The sequence below is a fragment of the Ursus americanus genome, chromosome X (assembly GCF_024610735.1).
Source record: "Ursus americanus isolate L20-20 chromosome X, mUrsAme1.1.p, whole genome shotgun sequence".
NCBI lineage: Eukaryota > Metazoa > Chordata > Mammalia > Carnivora > Ursidae > Ursus > Ursus americanus.
Window position 1 is genome coordinate 30,231,151 of NC_142164.1, and position 23,895 is coordinate 30,255,045.

The 23,895-nt window shown below is 41.4% G+C and overlaps 1 protein-coding gene across 2 annotated transcripts in view; it reads right to left on the bottom strand.

Moving 5' to 3' along the window:
• Positions 1 to 337: 337 nt before the first annotated feature.
• DOCK11 (dedicator of cytokinesis 11) overlaps positions 338 to 23,895 on the bottom strand; it is a 183,821-nt gene continuing 160,263 nt past the window's right edge. For both annotated transcript variants that reach the window (XM_087859834.1, XM_087859833.1), the window contains 8 exons: positions 21,534 to 21,656; positions 17,549 to 17,662; positions 16,869 to 17,015; positions 7,921 to 8,131; positions 7,344 to 7,534; positions 6,619 to 6,719; positions 4,927 to 5,065; positions 338 to 797 (listed from right to left, as the gene is read on the bottom strand). In XM_087859834.1, coding sequence (XP_087715960.1) covers positions 675 to 797; positions 4,927 to 5,065; positions 6,619 to 6,719; positions 7,344 to 7,534; positions 7,921 to 8,131; positions 16,869 to 17,015; positions 17,549 to 17,662; positions 21,534 to 21,656 — 1,149 coding nt within the window. In that variant the 3' untranslated portion in view covers positions 338 to 674. The remainder of the gene's footprint in view (positions 798 to 4,926; positions 5,066 to 6,618; positions 6,720 to 7,343; positions 7,535 to 7,920; positions 8,132 to 16,868; positions 17,016 to 17,548; positions 17,663 to 21,533; positions 21,657 to 23,895) is intronic.

A 23,895-nucleotide genomic window follows, 5' to 3' on the forward strand; every position in this document is an offset into this window, starting at 1 on the left:
TCGCATGTGACTCCCTTGTCCTGGAAGCAGAGAGAGACCACCTTGATCACCTAGCATGACTGGATCAAAACGTGAAGGGACAGTACGTTTGGTATTTCTCTGTATAGTCTGTCCTTGTGAAAGTCCCCTTTAAAAATAACCCTTCTGTTTCCTTTAGCCTCGCCTTGACCACTAGCAGGCAGAGGTTCGGATTACCTCCCCAACTGGAAACATCCACGTTTTATGGAAATTTTATCCTTTTTTTCTCTCTCCAAGCATCAGTAGGGTCATGAATTGAGCTTCCTGTCAAGAAAAATGCTAAGTTCAAAGTATTATTTCCTTCACTTCTAATTACAAATAAGTTTTACCTTTTATTGTGTTCCATTATACAATTTTACACAGTACCATTATCATCTGAAGCAGTAATTAAGCAAATTGAATTAACGTTTTTGAGCTCTACTTCTCCGTATATAGATTTTCCTAAAAAAGTACAAACCAAGCACAGTGGTGCAATTTTCCAGGCACTTTCAAGTTGCTTAAATATTTACAAATACGTAAGCACCCTGTTTGAAAGCATGAAAATTTTGGTGTCAGGATGAAACACTCCGCGTATATCAAATCTTCAAATTGTAACATTTGCGCAGGTCCGATTATTCCTGAGAAAGGTCAGTCTTGTTGTCGCTTTGCACATGTCCTCAGATTTCTGCAGTGTATCTCGGGGAACCATAACCTCTGTCGCTTGATGTACCACTAATTGCACAAAATACATGTAACGTGTTGCTCATCCAGGGGGAATGGATCGTGTCTTCTTGTAAGATCTGAGACAAAGAAAAAAAATCGGCATGTTTATCATGAAGCAAAATAGCCACGGTCAAAAAAGTATGTGGATATGAAATTACAGGCATATTTCAATTTGTCACTGACACGCAGCTATTTAAAATGACATAAAACAGAAAGAGCAAAGAATAACATTACCGACTTAAGTCTTCAAAGCTGTATTACAAAGGCGGCATAGCAAAAAAGCAGAAAAAAAAATCTGGTTACTCATTAAGAAAAGCAAAAGACCGTAAAGTGCAAAATCCAAGAAAAAGTGACAGACAATGCAATCTTTAAAATATATATTTTTTAAATGAACGATCATAACAAGAGCTCCTAACAGTGGTTCTCGGAATCACCCGTGGGGCTTTTCAAACACACAGATACCCATGCTCCGTCCCTGGAGACCTTGGAAAATATTCTTAAATAAAGTCACAAGTGCATATTTCTGTTCTAAAGACACACTAGAACTATGTAAGTGAATTGATACAGAAGGCTTTTCATGGAAATGAAGAACTTCGCACATATAAAATGTAAATTTTATATCCCGTAAGTATATAAACATATATATTCATATCGGTATAGATATTTGAAAAACTTTCCATTTTGTGTGATCAAATACGCTTGCTTAGATGGAAGAAAAGAAGGGGTGCCTGGCTGGCTCAGTTGGTAGAGCATGCGACTCTTGGTCTCAGGGTCAGGAGTTCAAGCCCCACGTTGGGTGTGGAGCCTACTTAAAAAAAAAAAAGATGGAAGAAAAGAATACCATATACATCACATCCAGCCTCTATACTGTATGAGCCCAACTTAGGTCTCAAGCTTTCAATACTTGGTTCTCAAGTTAGCTTTGAAACTTCAGTGTTAAGCCCACAGACTGGTCTATGGTGACAGTAATGAGTCCTATCATTTGTGTTGCTACACGTTAGGTCTTATAGAAAGTCCACAATAGAGAAATTTCCTCTTACAAAAATCGTAACTCATGACACTAATCTGGAAGCCAAGCAGAGGTTTAAGAGATGACTAATTGTTTATTCACACCTGTCAGATGTGACAACACAATATGGGACTCATTGTGTAGAAAACGAAACATACCAGACCCTACAGTGGCCACCAGTGACTCTATCTAATTAAGAAATCGGCAATTCATAATTTTAAGCTAATATAAAGCCCATTTTTATTTTTAAAAGATTTTCTTTATTTAAGTCTCCTTTTAAAAGTCGAAAGCTTGAAGAAGTTTTACAAAGAACTGTATATTTTGTTACACTATGACAGATTACATTGAAGAGGGGGAAGAATAAGGAGACTGTATCTCTTCTGTCAAGTAATCATTTCTGGGGTGCAACAGAATAATTTATATTGTACTATACAGCTATACTTTGTCTTATTTTGTATTATTTTATCTTTCTTTGGGAAATAATGTATCTCAAAGTGTAGGACTGAATAAAGGCCCTCTTTTGTGAGAATCTAATAGGAAACACTGAATTATAAAAATTCACTGTAACGTCAACAGTTAGGGCACACCTAAATGTGATGCATTATGACAGGACAGCTCGCATAAATATAAACCAATAGAAACTGAAGATTTTTCAATAAAACAAGATGAAATCAGAGAGGGAGACAAGCCAGAAGAGACACTTAACCATGGGAAACAAACTGAGGGTCTCTGGAGGGGAGGGGCATGGGGGGATGGGCACGAAGGAGGGCACGTGATGGGATGAGCACTGGGTGTGATATGCAACTGACGAATCACTGACTTCCACCTCTGAAACGAATCATACACTATGTGCTAATTAATTGAATGTAAATAAAATACAATTTAAAAAAGAAACTAAGATTTTTCTTGGTTATCTATCAATATATAATATCCAGGATCTAAAATACTGGTCTCTCCAACTCAATAAAATAGCCACGGTTTATGGGAATCAAATGAGAGAGACAGGGGCACCTGGGTGGCTCACTTGTTAAGCGTCTGCCTTCAGCTCAGGTCATGATCCCAGGACCCTGGGATTGAGCCCCACATCGGGCTCCTCCGCGGGAGCCTGCTTCTTCCTCTCCCCCTCCCCCTGCTTGTGTTCCCTCTCTCGCTGGCTGTCTCTCTGTCAAATAAATAAATAAATAAATAAATAAATAATCTTAAAAAAAAATGAGAGAGACAGATGGGAAATAGGACAGCAGATTTGCAAAATCCACACTTTGGGGGGAAAGGAACTTTATAAAATGACTGCTCTAAATATCTTGATCACTATATAATAACAGTAAATTGAATAATCTGTTTTCCATTTGAGTAATTTGGAGTTTCAGGCTAGGTCATGCAGTTGCGTGCAATATACGACACATTGGCTTAAAACTACGTGTGTCGTTGTTGTATCTTTTGCGAAGGAGTTTTTGCTGATTTTCTGTGGGCTATGAAGAATAGAAACCCATACACTGGATAGCTCCGAGGAACAAATTATGTTGTCTATCTGCCTCAGAGCAGTGATGGCACAGAAAGGTATACACCCCTCCACTACTCATGGGCTGAGCTCGACACACAGGGAATAAAGGAATTGGAATGATTTCCTCCCTTCCCAGTCCTGATCACCTGGCTGCTTTGGGAAGGAGACAAAAAAGGGTCCCTGAACACTGAACAGCAGAGGGACGCCTTGGAACGGTTTGTACTCCCTCCTAAATGGGCTAATAGAAGTAAAGATGGCAAAAAGAAGAAATAGAACACTGATTCCAGACTCCTCAGGCCAATGAGATTCCCAGACATGGAGAACGGGCGAGTAGGAGACTGGGGTAAGCAGTCTCACTGAACAGATGGGATGAGGAAGGTCTGGCTGACTGACATCTTCATGCTGAGATGACAGTGGGTGGCAAATGAGACTTCTGGTCATTCAGTGCAACCTTGTGCTAACTGTAACTAAATTTCCCACAGCAAGCAATCGCTGAAATGCAGCGACCAGGACAGAGAAGGTTCTGGAACGAGCTTTGAGACTGTGTTCTCTAAAGGGTTGTAGTTATCCTTGTTTCTTTGAAGAAGCCTTGCTTTCTTAAAAAATCAGAGTTTGAAGAGTTTCAGAAGCAAATATTTCTCTTATTGGCTGTTTTCATGAGTGAGGAAAGGAACGTTGATAGGCTCAGTTGCCGAGGGACTACACCATCGTGCTGGGACTTTTACGAACATGTTGAAGACATTAAAATACTTGAGTGACAATTCATGTAGAGAGTGGTCAGGACTCCAGCATAAAAATGAAGTTTACCAGGATTACCCAGGAGTACATGGGTTTAAGACAAACAGGTGTCTAAAAAGTCCTGGGGTGCCTGGCTGGCTCAGGTGTATAAAAATCCTAACTACTTAATTGTGACACAATGTGGCTGTAAATGGTGAACGGGTCTTGGCTTCCGTATTTTTCAGGTTGTGGTTTTACTAAGTTAGCTGCAATTGTCACAAACACTCAGTCATAGATGAAAATGCTAAAACAGGGGCGCCTGGGTGGCTCAGCCGTTAAGCGTCTGCCTTCTGCTCAGGGCGTGATCCCAGAGTCCTGGGATCGAGCCCCACATCAGGCTCCTCCGCTGGGAGCCTGCTTCTTCCTCTCCCGCTCCCCCTGCTTGTGTTCCCTCTCTCGCTGGCTGTCTCTCTCTCTGTCAGATAAATAAATAAAATCTTTAAAATTAAATAAATAAAAGAAAGAAAGAAAATGCGAAAACATTTCTCACATTTTGGAAGTCCCTCAGTATCTCACCTAAACGATAGTATCTACAGTTTCTTACAGCCAAGATAGAGATATTCTCTTAGGGATTTGGCTCCTGTGCCAATCATTTCACTTCTCTAGGACCTTCTTGAGAGACTCTTACCCACGTTTCCAGTAGATCAATTCAGATTTGCTCAGCTCGTTACTTCTAATAGCATCGTGGCCCAAAGAACAAAATGCCTTATTACTGATAATTGCTTTAGCAATTGCTTCAGATAATTATTTCAAATTTGATTTGCATTATATCATTTAAACGATTCAAGATAATAGGAAGAAATTTGAAAATACAGACGGAGTAATTTCAAGGTAATGCATTTCGAAAGAATAGACTTTGCTAAGTAACACTTCGGTGGCCCCAGATCATGTTTTCATTTTTAACTACCCTAATACTTGCCTGCTCGTGGATAATGTCAGACAGTTCTTTCACCATGTCTCTGAAATTTGACTTGAGCCCTTCATGGTACTCAATTTGATCTTCTTTAATTAGCCGCTCATTGAGTTCAAGGGCAATGCTGCACGCCTGTATGAATTTCCTGTGGGCAAAGCGCAAAGATAAGGGTTTCAGCATTTATTCCTAGAAAGTCTCGCTGACCACCAATTTGATACTCGCTTTAAACGTGGCTTGCCTAGAGGGAAGATTGGAATCCTGTATTTTCTCACTGTGTCTTTGCTAATGCTACTTCCCAAGTCCGAAATACCTTTTCCTTTCTTTCCCACCTTTCCCCTTTGGTTTCTTACCTCTGTTAAAACCTGGCTCAAAACATCAACCTTCTAGAAAGACTATCTGCTCAGCCACATGATAGTAAGTCAGCGAAACTTGTGCTAACGTTAATTTGCATCCGTAGATAATGAGTCGTGCATTCAGAAATAATTTATTTGGGGTTACTATGTACCCAGTACAGTGCTGCGTGTTACAGGCAGGAACTTTGTGTCCTGGGCTGGGAATGGGGACGAAGATTGGGGGGTGATGGGTGAAACTGGTGAAGGGGATTGAGAGGTACAGACTTCTTGTTATAAAATACATAAGTCACGGAGATGAAAAGTACAGCATAGGGAATACAGTCAATAATATTGTAATAACGTATGGTGACAGATGGTGTGACCACACAGCATGGCGAGCATCGCATAATACAGAGAATTGCCAAATCAGTATGTTATACGCCTGAAACTAATAACATTGTCTGTCAACTGTACTTTAATAATTTAAAAAAGTGGGGACAGGGAGTTGACGACTTATTGTAAAAGCATTTGTCCATCATCCATGCGTTTGTGCGTACTGTCCATAATCAGAGCGTAGGTCTTGGGGGACAAAGTACCTCACTGCCCATTGGGTTTGTATCCCTGTCATAGTAACTAGTAGAATCTTTCTGCGCATGCCAGGCGTTAATAAATATTGGCGAATGAGCGACTACTGGTTGTTCTGCAACCTGGAACAGCTGATAACATGCATACCGGAAAAGTACATGGAATAAGTCGGGAGCAAATGAGTGGATGAGTTGTCATCCTTCCTCTTAGCCTATTTTACTCAACTGTCTCTCTTATTCTGAACGTAAACTTTATATATACATATTAAGCAGATTGTTTTCTAATGCAAGACCATTCAGACATGCCTTAGCCTACAGGGACACACATGCGAGCCACGGTATCACGTGCCCTGGACCAGCAGGTTCCAAGTGGACGTAAGGACACAGGACAGGAGAAAGCCTATCTAACCCTTCCAGTTCCACTTTTAGTCCTACCCTGAATGGTCTGAAATGCTGCAAGATGAAGTCGATCAGGCAAGGGAGGAAAGCACACAGTTGAATGCGGGCTTGCATTTGTGCCACAATATGCAAAGCAATAAGGTAAATTGGCATATCTCATCTCTCGGGGATGCTAGGACATTGCTAGTGTCGTGCCCCGAGAAAGAGATCGTGCGTTTCCTCGCTACTTGAAGTACCGTTAGAAGGTCACTCACATATTGTAAATGAGAACGGAGAATGTCCTTTTTGGGAGGGATGTTATTGGGTGAATATTTTGCTTTCTGTGAAGAAGAAAATGGCAGTAAAAGGGTAGAGGACTCGAGGGAAAAGGACGCAGCACTTACCTAAACATGTCTTTCAACTCATTTACTTTCTTAGGTGGATACTTGCTAGCTTGACTATCATTTAAGAAAGCCCTTGCATATGCTAACGGACCAGCATTTACCTAAAGGACAAAGGGAGAAAAATGAGAGTTGTCAGAACGCAATCGAAAAGTAATTTCTGCCTTTCTCATTTCTTTTTTTCTTAAGATTTCATTTTTTTTTTAAGTAACCTCTACCCCCAACACGGGGCTCGAACTCACAACCCCCGAGATCAAGAGTTGCATGTTTCCCCAACTGAGCCAGCCAGGCGCCCCAGCATTTCTCCTAAAAAACAAAACAAAACAAAACAAAAAAAACAAAAAACAAAAAACCAAAAAAAACCCAACCCTAAATCCATTAAAAATCTACCTCTGAGGACCCCATTTACTATTCTTACTAGAAGTTTATTTGAAAAAAATGACTAAAGCAGATCATCTGCAAAGACGATATTCTAACAAGTGACTTAATGACTTCGGCTACAGAAACACAGAGCGTGGCCGCCGTCACAGGGTTTGTGTTAAAGTCTTCTGCCGCAGCGCAACACTGATGGACACTGAGCCTAATGTCTTCAGGTTCACTGAGAACAGCGCACGGGTTTTCATTCTCAGTAAGAGCCGAACGCACAAGTGCCATGACTGCTTGCTCTGCGCCCTTATGAAAGCAAGGCCACCAGGAACCACTGAGGACACGCTCAGCAGCCCACATACCTGCACTGAAACGCAGCCCTGCAGTTTCAGCTGGAGCTGAATCATGTCCACGTCAGCAGAGGAGCAAAGTGTTTTCAGCTCTGCCGTTTTATCTTTGATTTCATCAGTAGCAACATCAATGGGCTTTAAATTAATCTGCTGTTCGTAGTTTATAGGGATCCTCTTCTTCACATATGGAAAGGAGTTGGAAGCTGTTAAAATGTTCACACTGATTTATTATCTTGAAAAAAAATCATGTGTTCAAACAGCCAAATCAAAGGAAAAAAACCTCCATTGCACTTAATTGCCCCCACCATGCGTTCTCCAGACAATACCCTAAGGTATCAGAAAGCACCTTATTACTTCAGGATTGAGGGGAAAATTCTCGTTACGCGACACCCTGCGGCAATCAGTCACGAGTTACCTATGGGGCAAGTATGGGGTATAACGTGGCTGTGTTCGTGCAAGCTACTGACTGAACAGCTGAACAATGAAGGGTCACAATCGCAGTTTACGTCTTCCTGCTCGCCACCTGCTACTTGTGTGTATCAGAAAGAACCAAGTCCAACAGAATGTTATCACGCAAAGCCCGACTTACTAGTCAAGATTGTACGGCGCTTGCATTGTTCTTCTACGCAGCCTTGCTTTTTGCCGGATAGTGTATAAGGAGCTTCAAAAACAAATCTGTTGATATTATGGTTTCTTTCAAACTCGGTCTTTCTCTCTGTGAGTTCCTTGTCATCAAAGTAGGGCTTCACGTAAGTGACTTGGATGTGAGCATATTTTGGATCGAGCTCTTTGGCATTTACCTATAAAGTAAGAAAGTTTTGTTTTTTATTCGATGGAAGGGAAAAGGGGGTAGAGGTAAGCCACTAACTCCTTTGAGATCAACTGGGGAATGCTGTTATTATGATTGTGTTCCCAACTGGATATACACCTGGAGGAGAGCTTTGTTCTTTTTTGAAGGATCATTTCCTTCTGATTATAAAGAAGTTACAGAAACCTATTTGGAAATTATAGGAATGGGGGAAGAAAATAAAAATCATAATCCTAGCAGTTGGCAAGGACCATTATTCACATTTTCATATATCTCCATATTGTTTACAAAGCTGAGGTCATACTAAACACTGTTTTATAATCTGATTCTTTAAAAATATCTTTAAAAGGTTAACTGCACATTTGAATTCTACCTTGATAAAAACATATGACAGAGAGGATTCTGGGAAGGTGGTAGAGGACCAGACTCTATCTTCCTACCCAGACAACATTTACGCTGGCAGAGTCTGTCTAATCTAACTATTCTGGCACTCTGGAGTCTATTGAAAGCTTGTAACTTGTAGGGGAAGGCTTGGACAGAAAACAGCAGTGAATTTTGATTTCGGTCAATTTCAGCTCTTGGCGCAATGGCAGCTGCTCATATCCTACTCCCCAGCCCCATGTTCCTGGAACAGCGTGCAGGAGCCCAGATGGCAAGAAGGACCCTGTCCTCCAGATACTAGGGATCTGTGCTCCGACTGCTGTTTCTGGTCACAGAGGTACAAAGAGGCTGCGGCCATTTTTTTAAAAACCTTTTTTAAAAAAGATTTTATTTATTTATTTATTTATTTGACAGAGGGAGAGAGAGAGAGAGAACACAAGCAGGGGGAGCAGCAGGCAAAGGGGGAGGGAGAAGGAGGCTCCCTGCTGAGCAGAGAGCCCCACACGGGGCTTGATCCCAGGATGCTGGGATCACGACCCGAGTCGAAGGCAGACGCTTAATGGACTGAGCTACCCAGGTGCCCTTGCTGTGGCCATTTTTGTTGTACTTCCCTGCCCCCTGGCTGAAGTGACTTCCAGGGGATTTAAAAGATCTCTCCCCTTTATTTTTCTTTTTCCCCTCTCGGGAGCCAGGCATTGAAGACAAGGACACTCAAAAGCAACAGCATACAGAAGGGAAATTAGAAATGTACCACGCACGCCCAGGGGAAGGTATGAGTTCAGAAAAGACCTGAGAAGACCCTAAGTTTACGCCTCAGGCTGATCCACGGCACAGAGACAGCCTACAACAATTAAAACCCAAACCCGGCAAATCCTGGGAAAGGGGGAGAATCTGCCTTCCAGAATGACCACAGCATCAGATCCAAATGTCCAGTTTTCAACAACAACAACGACGACGACAACAAATCACAAGGCACCTGAAGAAACAGGCAAGTGTGGCACATTCAAAGGAGAAAAGCAACCCAATGGAAACTTATCCCCCCAAAGGACCTGAGAGTAGACCTACTAGAAAAAGACTTTAAAACAACTGTCTTGATGACTAAGATGTGGAGAAAGTCAAGAAAATGATGTATGGACAAATGTCAATATCAACGAAGAGGTAGAAAACTTAAAAAGAAACCAAACAAATTTTGGAGGTGCAAAATATAATAAGTAAAATGAAAATTCACTAGAGGGATTCAAAGGCGGATTTGAACAGGCAGAAATAATATCAGGGAACTTGAAGATAAAACAATCATGTGGAACATCACCCAGTGGACCAACACACACATTGTAGGAGTCCCTGAAAGGAGAAGAGATGGAAAGGGGCAGAGGTAATATTTGAAGAAGTAATGGGTGAAAACTTCCCAAATTTGAGAAAAGGCATGACTATAAAAATCCAAGAAGATCAAAAGATTCCAAGTAGGGTAAGTCAAAGAGACCCACACTGAACCACATTAAAATCAAACTGTCAAAAGCCAAAGACAGAGAGAGAATTTTGAAAGAATCAAGAGAGAAGCCACTCATCACATGTAATAATTTTGTTTCCTACATAATTTAAGAGACTAATGTTTTAAAAAAATTATTGGTTTATTTTTTGGACACACAATGTATAAAGATATAATTCTACACATCAACGACTCAAAGGGGTAGGGATGGGGCTGTTAAAGAAGCAGATTTTTTGTATGTTCTTGAAGTTAAACAGTTATAAATTCAAATTGGAGTGTTATAAGTTTAGGATGTTAAATATAATCCCCAAGAAAACCACAAAAATAGAGTTGAAGAATACAGTCAAAAGGAAATGGGAAGCAGATTAACCATTTCACTATAAAAATTAATTAAACAGGGGCGCCTGGGTGGCGCAGCGGTTAAGCGCCTGCCTTTGGCTCAGGGCGGATCCCGGCGTTGTGGGATCGAGCCCCACATCAGGCTCTTCAGTTATGAGCCTGCTTCTTCCTCTCCCACTCCCCCTGCTTGTGTTCCCTCTCTCGCTGGCTGTCTCTATCTCTGTCAAATAAATAAATAAAATCTTTAAAAAAAAATTAATTAAACAAAATGAAGACAGTAATGTAAAAATGAGATACAAAATAGCTATAAGGCACATACGAAAACAAATAGCAGAATGAAAGAAGTCTCTCGTGATCAGTAATTACTCAAAATGTAAATGGATTAAAATGAAATCAAAAGAGATTTATAGAATGGATAAACAATTATGATCCAACTATATGCAGTCTACAAGAGATTTATTTTAGATCCAAAGACATACATGGGCTGAAAATGAAAAACAGAAAAAGATAGTTCATGCATATAGTAACCAAAAGGGAGCAGGGGTGAATATACTAACATTGAACAAAATAGACTTGAAGTTTTAACAGGTCACAAGAGACAAAAAAAAAAAAAGGACACTGTGTATTGATAAAAGGCTCAGTACAGCAAGAAGACTAAACAATCATAAACATCTACACACCTAATAACAGACCATCAAACTATATAAAGCAAAAATTGACAGAACTCAAAGGAGAAACAGTTTTACGATGATACTTGGAGAATTTAATACCCCACTCTCAATATTAGATACTGCAAGCAGACAGAAGGTAAGTAAGGAAATAGAGGACTTGAAGAATACAATAAACCACTACATCTCCCAAACATATACAGAATACCCAACAACGATACGCTTTCTTCTCAAGTGCACATGGGACATTTTCCAGGATAGACTGCATGTTAGGCCACAAATTAAGTCTCAATAGATTTAAAAAGACCATTATCATACAAAGTATCTTCTCTGAGCACAATGGGATAAAGTTAGAAATCGATAACAGAAGTAAAATAGGAAAATTCATAAATTTGTGGAAATTAAACACTTAAAAAAATCAATGATTCAAAGAAAAAAAATCACAAGGGAAATTAGAAAATACTTGGAGATTAACGAAAACAAAAATCACAAGACACCAAAACTTACAGGACACAGCAAAAGCAGTGCTAAGGAGGAAATTTATAGTGATAAACACAACATTAAGAAATGGGAAAGATTTCAATTCAACAACATAATTCTACAACTTAAGGAACTAGAAAGAGAGGAACTAAACCCAAAGCTAGCAGCAGGAAGGAAATAAAGATTAAGCAGAGGTAAATGAAATAGAGAATAGAAAAATAGAGGAAAGCAATGAAACCAAAGGTTTGTTCTCTGAAAAGATCAATAAAATTGACAAATCTTTAACCAGATGGACTAAGAAAAAAAGAACACTCAAAATTACTAAAATCAGAAATGAAAATGAGGATGTTACTACCAATTCTATAGAAATAAAAAGGATTATAGGTGAGTACTATGAGCAACTGTACGCCAACAACTTAAATAACTAGATGAAATGAACAAATTCCTAGAAACACAAAAAAAAGAAAAATCTGAATAGATCTATAGCTAGTAAGGAGATTGAATCAGTAATCAAAAATTTTCTGATGGGAGCCCCAGGGTGGCTCAGTCTGTTGGGCAACAAACTCTTGATTTCAGCTCAGGTCTTGATCTCAGGGTTGTGAGTTTGAGCCCCATGTCAGGCTCCATGCTGGGTGTGGAGACTACCTAAAAAATTTTTTTCTGGGGCACCTGCATGGCTCAGTCATTTGAGTGTCCAAGTCTTGATTTTGGCTCAGGTCATGATCTCAGGGTCATGGGATCAAGCCCCATGTTGGGCTCCACACTCAGTGCAGAGTGTGCTTGAGATTCTCTCCCTCTATCCCTCCCCCTGTTCTCTCTCTCTCAAATAAATAAATAAATAAAATCCTAAAAAAATTTCTGATGAAGAAAAGCTCTGGACCTGATGTCTTCACTGGTGAAGTCTACCAAACACTTAAAGAAGAACTACCCCCAATCCTTCTCAAACTCTTCTGAAAAACTCAAGAGGAGGGAACATACCCTGAGTCATTCTATAATGTCAGCATTAACTCTGAAACCAAAGCCAGACAAAGACAGTACCAAAAAACTACAGACCAATACCCCTTATGAACATTGATGCAAAAATCCTCAACAGAAGACTGGCAAACAGAATTCAGCAGCATATTAAAAGGATTATATGCCACAACCAAGTAGGATTTATTTGTGGAATGCAAAGATGGTTCAACATATGAAAATCAATCAATGTAATACACCACAAAAACAGAATGAAGGGAAAAAACCCTACGTGATCATCTCAATTGATGCAGCAAAAGCATTTGACAAAACTCAACATCTCTCATAATAAAAATACTCAACAAGCCAGGAACAGAAGGGAATTTCCACAATCCAATCCAGGGCCCCTATGAGAAACCCATAGTGAACATTGTACTCAATGATGAAAGGCTGAAAGTTTTTCCTCTAAGATCAGGAACAAAGCAAGGATGCCCACTTTTGCCGCTTTCCAACATGGTGCTAGGAGCACCAGTGAACTGCACACAGAAAAATGGTCAAAATAGTAAATTTTATGTTATGTGTAACAAAAACATATTATAGTTATTATAGTTCTATATGGTCATTAGCAGGACTTTTTTTTTAAAAAAGATTTTATTTATTTATTTGAGAGAGAGAGAGAGAAAGCACAAGTGGGGGGAGGCAGAAGAAGAAGGAGAGGGAGAAGCAGACTCCCCGCTGAGCAAGGAGCCCCACGCAGGGCTCGATCCCAGGACCCTGGGAACATGACCGGAGCCAAAGGTAAACGCTTAACCAACTGAGCCACCCAGGTGCCCCAGTCATTAACATGACTTTTAATGGATGTATGGATACACACGATTTATAGGCTCAGTCCTCATCAATAGAGTCTTAGGTTGTTTCTCAATTTTTCGCGATTGCAAAAAATGCTCTGATGAACATCCTTGCATTTAAAACTACGTGCATTATTTTTTGATTTATTCCTCAGCATAAATTCCTAGAAGAGAAGTTGCTTCATTAAAAGATTTACATGGTTTTAAGGATTTTGATATATATGACACAGTTAACCTACAGAAAAGTTTACCGACTCATACATCCGCAAGAAGTGACTGACATTGTAAGGGTGGGCACTCTTGATGACGTGAAACCTTTCATAGGTCTTCTGGTCCTCCAAAGGGACCACGGGAAAGCAGAATAGTTCTTTTCCGGAGACATAAACTATGGTAGTTATGGACCATTTTGTGAAGAGCCTGAATTCCACGTTAAGAAGCTATGCTGCTGGAGGCAAATCTCAGAGCTGTCCCTGCTGGACCTTCCATCTGTAGGCCCTCAATACCCTCCCCTCCGTCAGTCTCCCCACTAACCTGACACCGTGCCCAGGCCCCTCTTTCAGTGTTCTCCCAACTCAGTTTGACTTGGGCCTTGGTTGTTGGTGACTTTGTCAATGTCATTGCAATTTACGATAGCCCTTTCTCGTGTTCGGCGTAGAAAACGAAAATTGAAACAAACAAACAAAGACAACAAAAACCTCTCGGGGAACAGTCTCTGTATGCTTTTTTCCCCTCCACGTATACAGGAGGACATCCAGGGCATAGAAAGTTTCTTAGCATCTTTTAACTTCTCCAAATCCATTCTATTTGTTCTTACGTAAAAATCTAAAAGCCGATCTCCAGAAGCCTTAACCTTCTTTTCTCTTCCAGTAAACAGCTAGATTTCTCTACAGAGAACAAACTGGGGGCACCTGGGTGGCTCAGTGGGTTAAGCGTCTGCCTTTGGTTTGGGGGATTCCAGGGTCCTGGGATCGAGCCCCGTGTCAGGCTCCTTGCTCGGCAGGGAGTCTGCCTCTCCCTCTCTCAAATAAATAAATAAATAAATAAATAAATAAATAAATCTTAAAAAAAAAAAAAAGAACAAACTGATGGTTGCCAGAGGGGAGGGGTGGGGGATGGGCAAAATGGGTGAAGGAGAGAGGGAGATACAGGCTTCCACCTATGGAATGAGTAAGTCACGGGAATAAAAGGCACGGCATAGGGACTATAGTCAATGATACTGTAATTGCGTTGTATGGGGACAGGTGGGAGCTGCATTTGAGCATTAAGATATAAACTTGCAGAATCCCTATGCTGTACCCCTAAAACTAATGTAACATGGTGTGTCAATTAGACCCAGGGGAAAAAAAAGACAGACTTCTCCTAAGAGACCTCAGGAGATAGTTGAGGTAATTATCTAGGCTAAGACGAAACATAGAAGGGAAATAAAAAAGAGGTCAAGCTTGACTTTAACCTTATGAAAGTAAACTATGTATATGGTAAAACGTTCAAACTGCCCTCAAGGGTATACATGAAAAGTCAACAATTTCTTGCTATGTAAGACTCTAGTTCCTCTCCTCAGGGGTAAGCATGGTTAGCGGTTTTGTATGTCTCAGTCCAGAAATTTCCTAAGCATATACAAGTTATTGTGAACATCAATTTACACACCAATGTGATCATCCTAGCCATGATTTCCTGCACCTCACTCTTTCCCCCCTCAGTAGTATATCCTGAGAGGTTCAAATCAACACGTCCAAATCTATGTCATTTTTTTAGCGCATAGGCTGGTGTATCCTTGTGTGGATAATACCATTTCTTTAGCCATATGGACATTTAGATTGCTTCCAGGTTGCTAGACAAACTTCGCAGCAATGAACACCTTTAATCATACATCTTTACGGTGGTGGGCACCTACAGGATAAAATCTTAAACATGAGGGGCGCCCGGGTGGCTCAGTGGGTTAAGTGTCTGACTCTTGATTTCAGCTCAGGTCATGATCTCAGGGTCGTGAGATCGAGCCCCGGGTCGGGCTCCACGCTGGGGGCTCCCTCTGCCCTTTCCCCCCTTTAAAAAAACCCTTAAACGTGAAATTGTTGGGTCCAAGGAAACGTATGTTTAAAATATTGGAAAATATTGCCGAACAGCTCTTCGAACTGTCTGTGCCCTTCAGCAGATTTTGTTCTTTGGCAAGGTACAAGAGTGTTTTTAATTTTTACTTGCACACATTAAGAAAGAAATAAGGACGTTCAAAGTACCAAGCGCTTCATGAGGTCTGTTGCCAATGGAGAACGCCTCCCATATTGTGCACACAGATAACGTCAGGGGCCCAGATGCTTGAGACTGGTTTGTCCCTCGCGCTGGCTTGCCGGGTTTTCAGAGGCAAAATAAAGCAGAAAACGGCATGTTGTTCAGCAAGCCTGGCTTTCCATTAACTTTCCATTTATAGTGTCAGTTGTGTGGCAACGAGCCTGAGACTATCTGGCTACAGGGAGATAAAATCTTCCGTTGTCTTAACTGAATAAAACAACACAAAATAGTGACACGGATAAAGAAAGAAATAGAGGGACGGTGCCAAATATTAATGACCTTGGGACCTACCAGCATGTCTACTTTGAACTGTCTCAGGCAGAGAGTCAAGGTAAAAGCATCTCCACGAGAGACGAGTTAAGCCTACAAAGTGAAGAGATCATTTTCATGATGGGCTGTGACATGTCCTTACCATGGCCACGAGCCTTTGGCTCTGGCGACGCCGTCCTCTCGCGCTAAGACGCCTGCATCCTAGTCACTCAGTAAATACCGCTGTGGCCTGCAGATCCTGGACTGGGTGGGTCCTACCTGCCCTAACGACCAGCTCTCGTTCTGGGCACATCTAGGGCGACTAAGAACGGTCAGGCATTCCTACGGTACTTTCCCCAGATGGTGCCTACAGGACACCATGCATCTCTAGGGAAGAGCCTCTCTTGCTGGAACCTTTTCCATCCTGCCCTGGCAGGGCCTGGTGGCATGGGTAAGCTTTAGAGCGAGGCCAAGGGATCGCTCCTCAACTTACTTCACTGCACATGTAACTACTGAACCAAGGCTAGCTTAGAAGGAAATGCACTAAAGGCACTACTATTCTCTCCATTTTACTAATGAGAAAAATGAGGCACAGAGAAGTTAAGTAACTTCCCTATGGTCGCCTCGCTAGCAAATAGCAAGAGACTGGAGATTTGGGGCGCCTGGGTGGCTCAGTCGGTGAAGCGTCTGCCTTTGGCTCAGGTCATGATCCCGGGTCCTGGGATGGAGCCCCACTTCGGGTTCCCTGCTCAGCAGGGAGCCTGCTTCTCCCTCTACCCCTCCCTCCTGCTCGTAATCTCTCTCTCATGCTCTTTCTTGCAAATAAATAAATAAAAATCTTAAAAAAAAAAAGAAAGAAAGAGAGGGAGAGAATGGAGATTGGAATCCTGCTCTCTCTGGCTCCAAAACCCCCATCCTTTCTTTCACTGTCTGGCGGGCTCTATTTCCATACTTCTCCCTCAGCAGCGAAAACCCAAAAAAGTCAGCAGTGTACCACGTTTGGAACTCACAAACAATGATTTCGAAATGCAGGGTACAGGTTACCTTGTCAGAATCCTGAATTATTTTCACATTCTCTGTGCCAAATTTTTCACCGTAAAGTTTCACGAGTCTCAGAGAAATCTCTGAGAGGCCGGTGAGCTTTGGCTCTTTATAGATGTACTCCTTCCCATCTTCTTCTTCAAAGAAAGACTATTGTAAAGGGAAACACACAATCACTTATAAATAGTGGGAGCAAGCATAGCACTTAAACGAAGTGTACCAAATAACGAGGAAGAATATATTTGAAATACATTTTAAATCGTACCAAACGCCACGTGGCGTGTATTCACTCTTCTAACTTCAAATAAGTGAGAATTTTCAAATTTGCCATCACAGGGACGTATAATTGGCCTGAAGTTCTCCGCACTAGGGTTTTTCTCACTCCCTGTCATACTTACCTATTTCTTTGAAAGCTTGCAGTGGTAGACATTTAATATATATTTTAAGAAGTTCAACAGAAAATGAAACTGAGGGAAAAATTCAAATCTATGTGGGACTCTGACCTAATGGATTTAGAGAAGGAAACCAAAGTGACCTTTACACTTACAGAGGCTTCCGGCTGCTGTGACCCACCCTCTATCTAGACAGAGTCCAAGAGCCAACACCCAGGGCTATAGCAATCTCACAATTCAAAGGTGAATGTTTCAAAAGAAAAACAACTTTATGAACGGAAGTATACTTACTTGGCCATAAAAGGCAACTCTGAAGAAAGTCCCTAAAAGTCTTTTTTTTGTATGCATAACCTCTAGAACTTTTGTGTAAGCTCCATGAAGAGTTCTATAAACTTGAGTAAGTTTCTGAAAAAGGAGAATATACAAATCAGCGGGGTGGGGGTGGGGGGGTCGGGGAAGCAATGCTATTTCCTTTTCAAAATGGTTTTGTTGGGGTCCCTGCCCCTTTGTCACAATTAGGCAAAATTCCTCAACCAGGTTAAGTCTCAGGGTAGGGGGGCGCCTGGGTGGCTCAGATGGTTAAGCGGCTGCCTTCGGCTCAGGTCATGATCCTGGAGTCCTGGGATCGAGTCCTGCATGGGGCTCCGTGCTCTGCAGGGGGTCTGCTTCTCCCTCGCCCTGTGCCTCTCCTCTGTCTTTGTGCTCTCTTTCTCTCTCAAATAAATAAATAAAATCTTAAAAACAAAGTCTAAGGGTAGAACTGATATATATGTATATCTATGTATTTCTAAATATCCTGTTCATTTCATGCACATCTCAATGGTAATGTCTACTTTAAACATATTGTACCATTGACTATTTTCTCTATGTCTGAATTAGTTTAACTGAAAGAGAAGCCAAATGCTTTGCTTGAGCCCTTATGGCAGAGATGGGAATTAAAAACTTGTGCAAAAACTTCTGGAGATAAAAATAAATGCAGATAGAGTCGAGCTCAGAGAAAGAGCAGAAGCTGGGGGCAATTTCCCTCTCCCATTTTTGGATGACGAAGCAGGGTGGAGTGATTTAGCAACGGGAAGCCAGACAGATCTGGATCCTTCCAGTCTGAGGCATAGATGGCAGCCCCAGGAATGTAGCAGACCACCAAGAGAGGAAGCCAAACAAACAAAAAAAAAAAATGCAGGGGCACCTGGGTGGTTCAGTTAAGCATTTGCCTTCGGCTCAGGTCATGCTATCTCGGGGTCCTGGGATCCAGCCCTGTACTGGGTTCCCTGCTCAGAGGGGAGTCTGTTTCTCCCTCTCCCTCTGCCCCTCCCTGGCACTTGTGCTCTCTGTAAAATAAATAAAAAATCTTAAAAAAATGCAGATATAAAAATAAGAGTATACACCTCAGAGAGGACTGCTTTTACCCAAGCTTACAGAAGTTTGCAAAGAACATACTCATCTGCACACCCAGAAAAAGGGAGCACGTTGTGCAAAGAACATTATTAAGAATGTGAAAAGACAACCTATAGAATGGGAGAAAATATTTGCCAATTACAGATCTGATAAAGATTTACTATCAGAAAATATAAAGAACTCTCAGGGGCACCTGGGTGGCTCAGTCGGTTGGGCGCCCAACTCTTGATTTCGGCTCAGGTCATGATCTCAGGGTCAATGGGATCGAGCCCCTTGTTGGGGTCCGTGCTTAGTGGGGAGTCTCCCTGAGAATCTCTCTCTCCCTCTGCCCCTCCCCCCACCCGCGCGCGCATGTTCTCTAAATAAAATCGTAAAAAAAAATCTTAACAAAAAAAGAACTCTCACACAACTCAACAACAAAAAGACCAACAACCCAATTTAAAAATGGGCCAAGGTCTTGAATAGACATTTCTCCAAAGAAGACATGCAAATGGCTAACAAGCACATAAAAAGATGTTCAAAATCATTGGTCATAAGGAAATACAAATCAAATACCACACTGTGATAACACTTCACACCCACTAAGACGGCTTTCATGCAAAACCCAAAACAACAAACGATGTTCAGAATGTGGAACGTACACATTGCCGGGGGGAAGGTAAAAGGGAAAGCAGTTTGGTGGTTACTCAAAAAGTTAAACAAAGAATTATCCTATGACCCAGCAGTTCCATTCCTAGGTATATACCCAAGATCAATGAAAACATATGGCCACACAGAAACTTACACACGAATGTCTATGACCGCAACTATTTATAACAGTCAAAAGGGGAAACCAACCCAACTGTCTGCCAGTGGATAAATGGATAAACGAATTGCGGCATATCCATGCGATGGAGAATCATTCAGCCATAAAAAGGAATGAAGTTCTGATCCATGCTACAACTTAGATGAACCTCTAAATACGATGCTAAGTGAAAGAAGCCAGACACAAAAGGTCACGTCTTTATTAATCCCTTTTTATGACACGTCCAGGACAGGCAGATCCATAGAGACAGAAAGCAGATTAATGGTTACCAGGGACTGGCGGGTGGGGCAGAGAGTGATTACTTAGTGGGTAGGAAGTGTTTTTCTGGGGTGATGAGAATGTTTTGAAACTAGAGAGAGGTGGTCGGTTTGGAATATCACGAATGTACTAAATGATCCTGAATTGTGCGCTTTAAAATGGTTAATGTATGTTCTGTGAATTTCACCTCAATAAAAAAAAAAGGGGAGCACAGAAACAGTTGAGCTCAATTGGAGGGAAATCTTCCTTATCTTTACGGCTGTTATTTGTGACACTTTTCAGCCCATCCCATAAAGATACAGTGAAAAATTATACATCGGTGTCCTAGAAACAATGACTACATCTCGTGTCGAACGCCGGGGATCTGCACAGACCTTTACAAGCCTCCAGGGAAACAGGAGTGGGGTCCCTGTAGAAAATATCATTTCCTTTCACGTGTAGAGAAGATATATTTTTCTTTCTTCCTTATTAGTTGATTGAGTGGCAAAATGCTCCCTGGGTTTCTAACAGCTCGATCTTTGAGCTAGTAAGACAGTGGTACTATGGGCATTTTACAAAGGTTCTTAGGATGTAATGCTTTGATAAAAGGAGCAATGCCATTTCTTTTCTTTTTTAAAGATTTTATTTCTTTATTTGAGAGAGAGAGAGGGAGGGAAGGAGGGAGAAGCAGACACCAAGCAGACAGCCCGACGTGGGGCTCGATCCCAGGACCCTGAGATCATGACCTGAGCTAAAGGCAGACGCTTCACCAACTAAGCCACCCAGGCGCCCCTGCCATTTGTTTTCTTGTCTCATGGGCTATCCTTTGCCACCTCTATGACCTAGGTTTAATTATTCAACTCTTGCTTACTAATAGAATCACTTGAACTCCATTATGGTCTTCCATAATCCCATAGACACCAAAATTATGGCAAAGAGAAAAAGGCCTAGAACCTGGGAAGAAAAAGTGAGTTGGATCAGAGCCAGTCTGAAGCAGAGATTAGAACACTATGCAGGTGGTATTAAATGTGTTTCCCTTCTGGAAACTTCTTCAACAATGAACACGTACTTGCTATACTTAAGAATAAAGAGCTTTGCTTTAAAAAAAGGGGGGGGCTTGAATCCTAAATCACCCCTACCCAGCACAGTAGGGGTAGAAATGATGACAGACTCAGAGACTTGGATATAAAACATTCCTATTCACTGTGGGCGGCAACAGGTTCATTATACTACTAGTCTTTATTAATTCCCCTTTATCAACAGCTTTGGCTGGCAGACTAAATTGGAAAAACTCCTCTTGGTAGGACTATTACTAGTGTCTTAATTACCTCCCCCATTGTCAGCTGCCAGCACCTTTTGTCTCCCCATTGAATTGCAAAGAACAGGCGAGGCCTATGCAGACATGGAAATTCAGTAGCTTTTTGGAGCAAAGGTTTGGCGAAGACAACACTGAATTTTTTATGCCCTGAGGGGAAAGGGAGGGATTGCTAGATGAAAAGGTTTTAAGAACCACTTACATAATCGAAATGTAAACTTCTATTTTGGATGTTTTACCCTTCATTTCATTTGGAAATTTTATAGGAATGTATAAGGTAGGATTCTCATTTTAGGATTTCCCAGCAGTTTGAAGGACGGGAACTTTCAAATTGGACAAATGTGTCAAAACAACACAGTTAAGTATCTATATTCTAGAATAAAATCCAAATGCCATAATACAACGAACCTTCTAAATTTCAGAGGACACATAGTAGAGGGAGAGTGACATAACTACCTATTTTTTTTCCAAGACCCAAATAAAACATAGTTGAGGCCAATGATACAAAGGTTTAAACTACCTACCTCAAATTCACGACGTTTCTCATAAATTGGAATGATCAACTTGGAAATCTCAGAAATTACTTCGTAACGTTCTGCTTTCCATAAGCCATCCACACATTGTTCCAGCAACTCCAGCAACACTTCCTGCATTAAGAGCAAAAGGCAATCAGGAATTAGAGATGGTTTGAGGGTTCTGGGCAAATAAATTCTGAACCAGTTCAAGGTCACAGAGAACAAACAGAAAGTGCACTGAAGGAGTAGGGTTTAGATAACTCTATTTTCTAAATCAAATACTTCGAATATTTGAAATGGAAACCCTTCTTAAAAATATGAAAGTAATCCCTGACAATAGCGAAGTGTACCTATTTATTTTGCTTACTCACACAATGAAGACGTTAACTGTACTTACAAATGTCACCCATTAAGAAGGAGTATCTTTAAAAGGGGATGCATTGTTTGTTCCAAACGAATGTCTGATGGGGCGAATCCCACTAAGCCTATGAATGTTCATTGTTTCTTTTTTATACTTAAGTTATATTTATACGTCATATAACAGAGTCTCAAGAAGATTTGACAACTTTCAAGCTCTTGTGTTAGCGATATGGAGGTTTATGAAAATGAAGCAATTTTGGTAACGAATGCTTCCTTCCTGACTGTTGGCCCTAAAACTGGGGAGAATGAGAGGATAATAGCTCAAGATAGAGATCTCTGACCTTGCCAGAACAATAACAGCTGTGACAAATTATTTTCTGACCCACCATCTCACATTCTCAACAATGAGAAGATGAAGCCCATGGCCGCTGCGAGCCATGGGCCTTAACAGCTTGTTTCTATCTCGAAGAGATGCTGTTGAGATTTACAGAACTGAACGCTAGAACGGCTCTTCCTGTATGCCCTTTAGGCAATTTTGAACTCAACTTCTCCCTAAACTGGTTCTTTCACTTGTGTTTTTCCTACTCAGCCAGGGGCAACACCCTATGAACCCTTCCTTAGAAAACTCAAGAGTAGTTTTGACTCAGCCCCTGGGACGGGCTCAAGTGTGTCCCTCAAAAAGGGATGTTGAAGTTCTAACCCCCAGTTACCTCAGAATGTGACCTTATTTGGAAATAGGGTCAGTGCAGATATAATTAATTACAGCAAAATCATACTGGAGTAGGGTGGGCCCTTAATCCAATATGGCTGGCATCTTCACAAGAAGACGGAGGCTCAGGGAGGACGCCACGTGACTACAGTGGCAGAGTCTGGAGTAACGCAGCTCGAAGTCAAGGAACACCAGAGACCAGCTAGGAAGTGGCGAGGAAAGATTGTCCCCAGAGTGTCAGAGGGGAGCATGGTCCACCTTAATTTCAGACTTCTAGATGCTAGAGTTGTGAGACAATACGTGTGTGTCCTTTGTTACGGCAGCCCTGGAAAACCTATGTACTCTCTCTCCACTCATCCTCTCGTCAGCCCATCGCCAACTTCTGCCTGTTTGACTTCTTAAATATTTCTCAAATCAGACCTTTCCTCTCCACTTCTACTCTCACTGCTAAGGTTTAAGACTTCGTTCTTTTTTTCTAATTGACCTTCCTGCCTCCAGCCTGGGCACTTATAAATCTATCTGCCGTGGGCTTCTGATTCCGAGGCAAACCCAGACCACATCCCTCTCCCCTTCTTAAAAATCTCATGATGGCCACCCCTTCGTTCACAGAGCAAAGGACAGGTCCTTTCATTTGGCACAGGAGGCTTGCAATAGTCCGGCCGATGCTTCTATAATCTCACCATTCCCCATGCCCAGCCTTGTACTTTATGCTCCAACAATAATGAGCTACTAGTAGTTCGCCTGCGACACCACGGTGTTGCCCTAACTTTGTGCCTTTGTTCATGCCATGCCCTCTGCCCTTTACTCCCCCTCACTTGGTTAACCCCTTTCAGATGGCTTAGGTATCACCTCTTCTCGGATCCTTCTAAACAATACAGACCAGCAAGACACTAGATACCTTTTATCCTGCTCCGAGAATTCACTGGGTGGGTATCTATCACTCTACTTGCCCATTATCTATGTAGCTAACTTTCCAAATAGGCTGCGACTCTTGAGTCGTAACAGTCTCTTATTTATACTGGCTTCTTTAGTTATTAGTATAGTGCCAATGCCAAGTCGATGTTCATTAAATATTGCTACTTGAAGAACCGTATATTAACAATTACTAGCCAAATTAAAATTTCTAGCAACAGTGGGAAGGAAGGACTTTGGGGGAATTAAAAATCTGTTACAAACTAGGGAGTCTCAGAAATGTAAAGCTGGTTTATAATAGGGAAAAAAAATTCACTGTAATATATAGAAGCAAGCAGGATCCAAGAGAAAAATGGTACCTCCAGCAATAGAGGCAGAAAAAGCATCTGA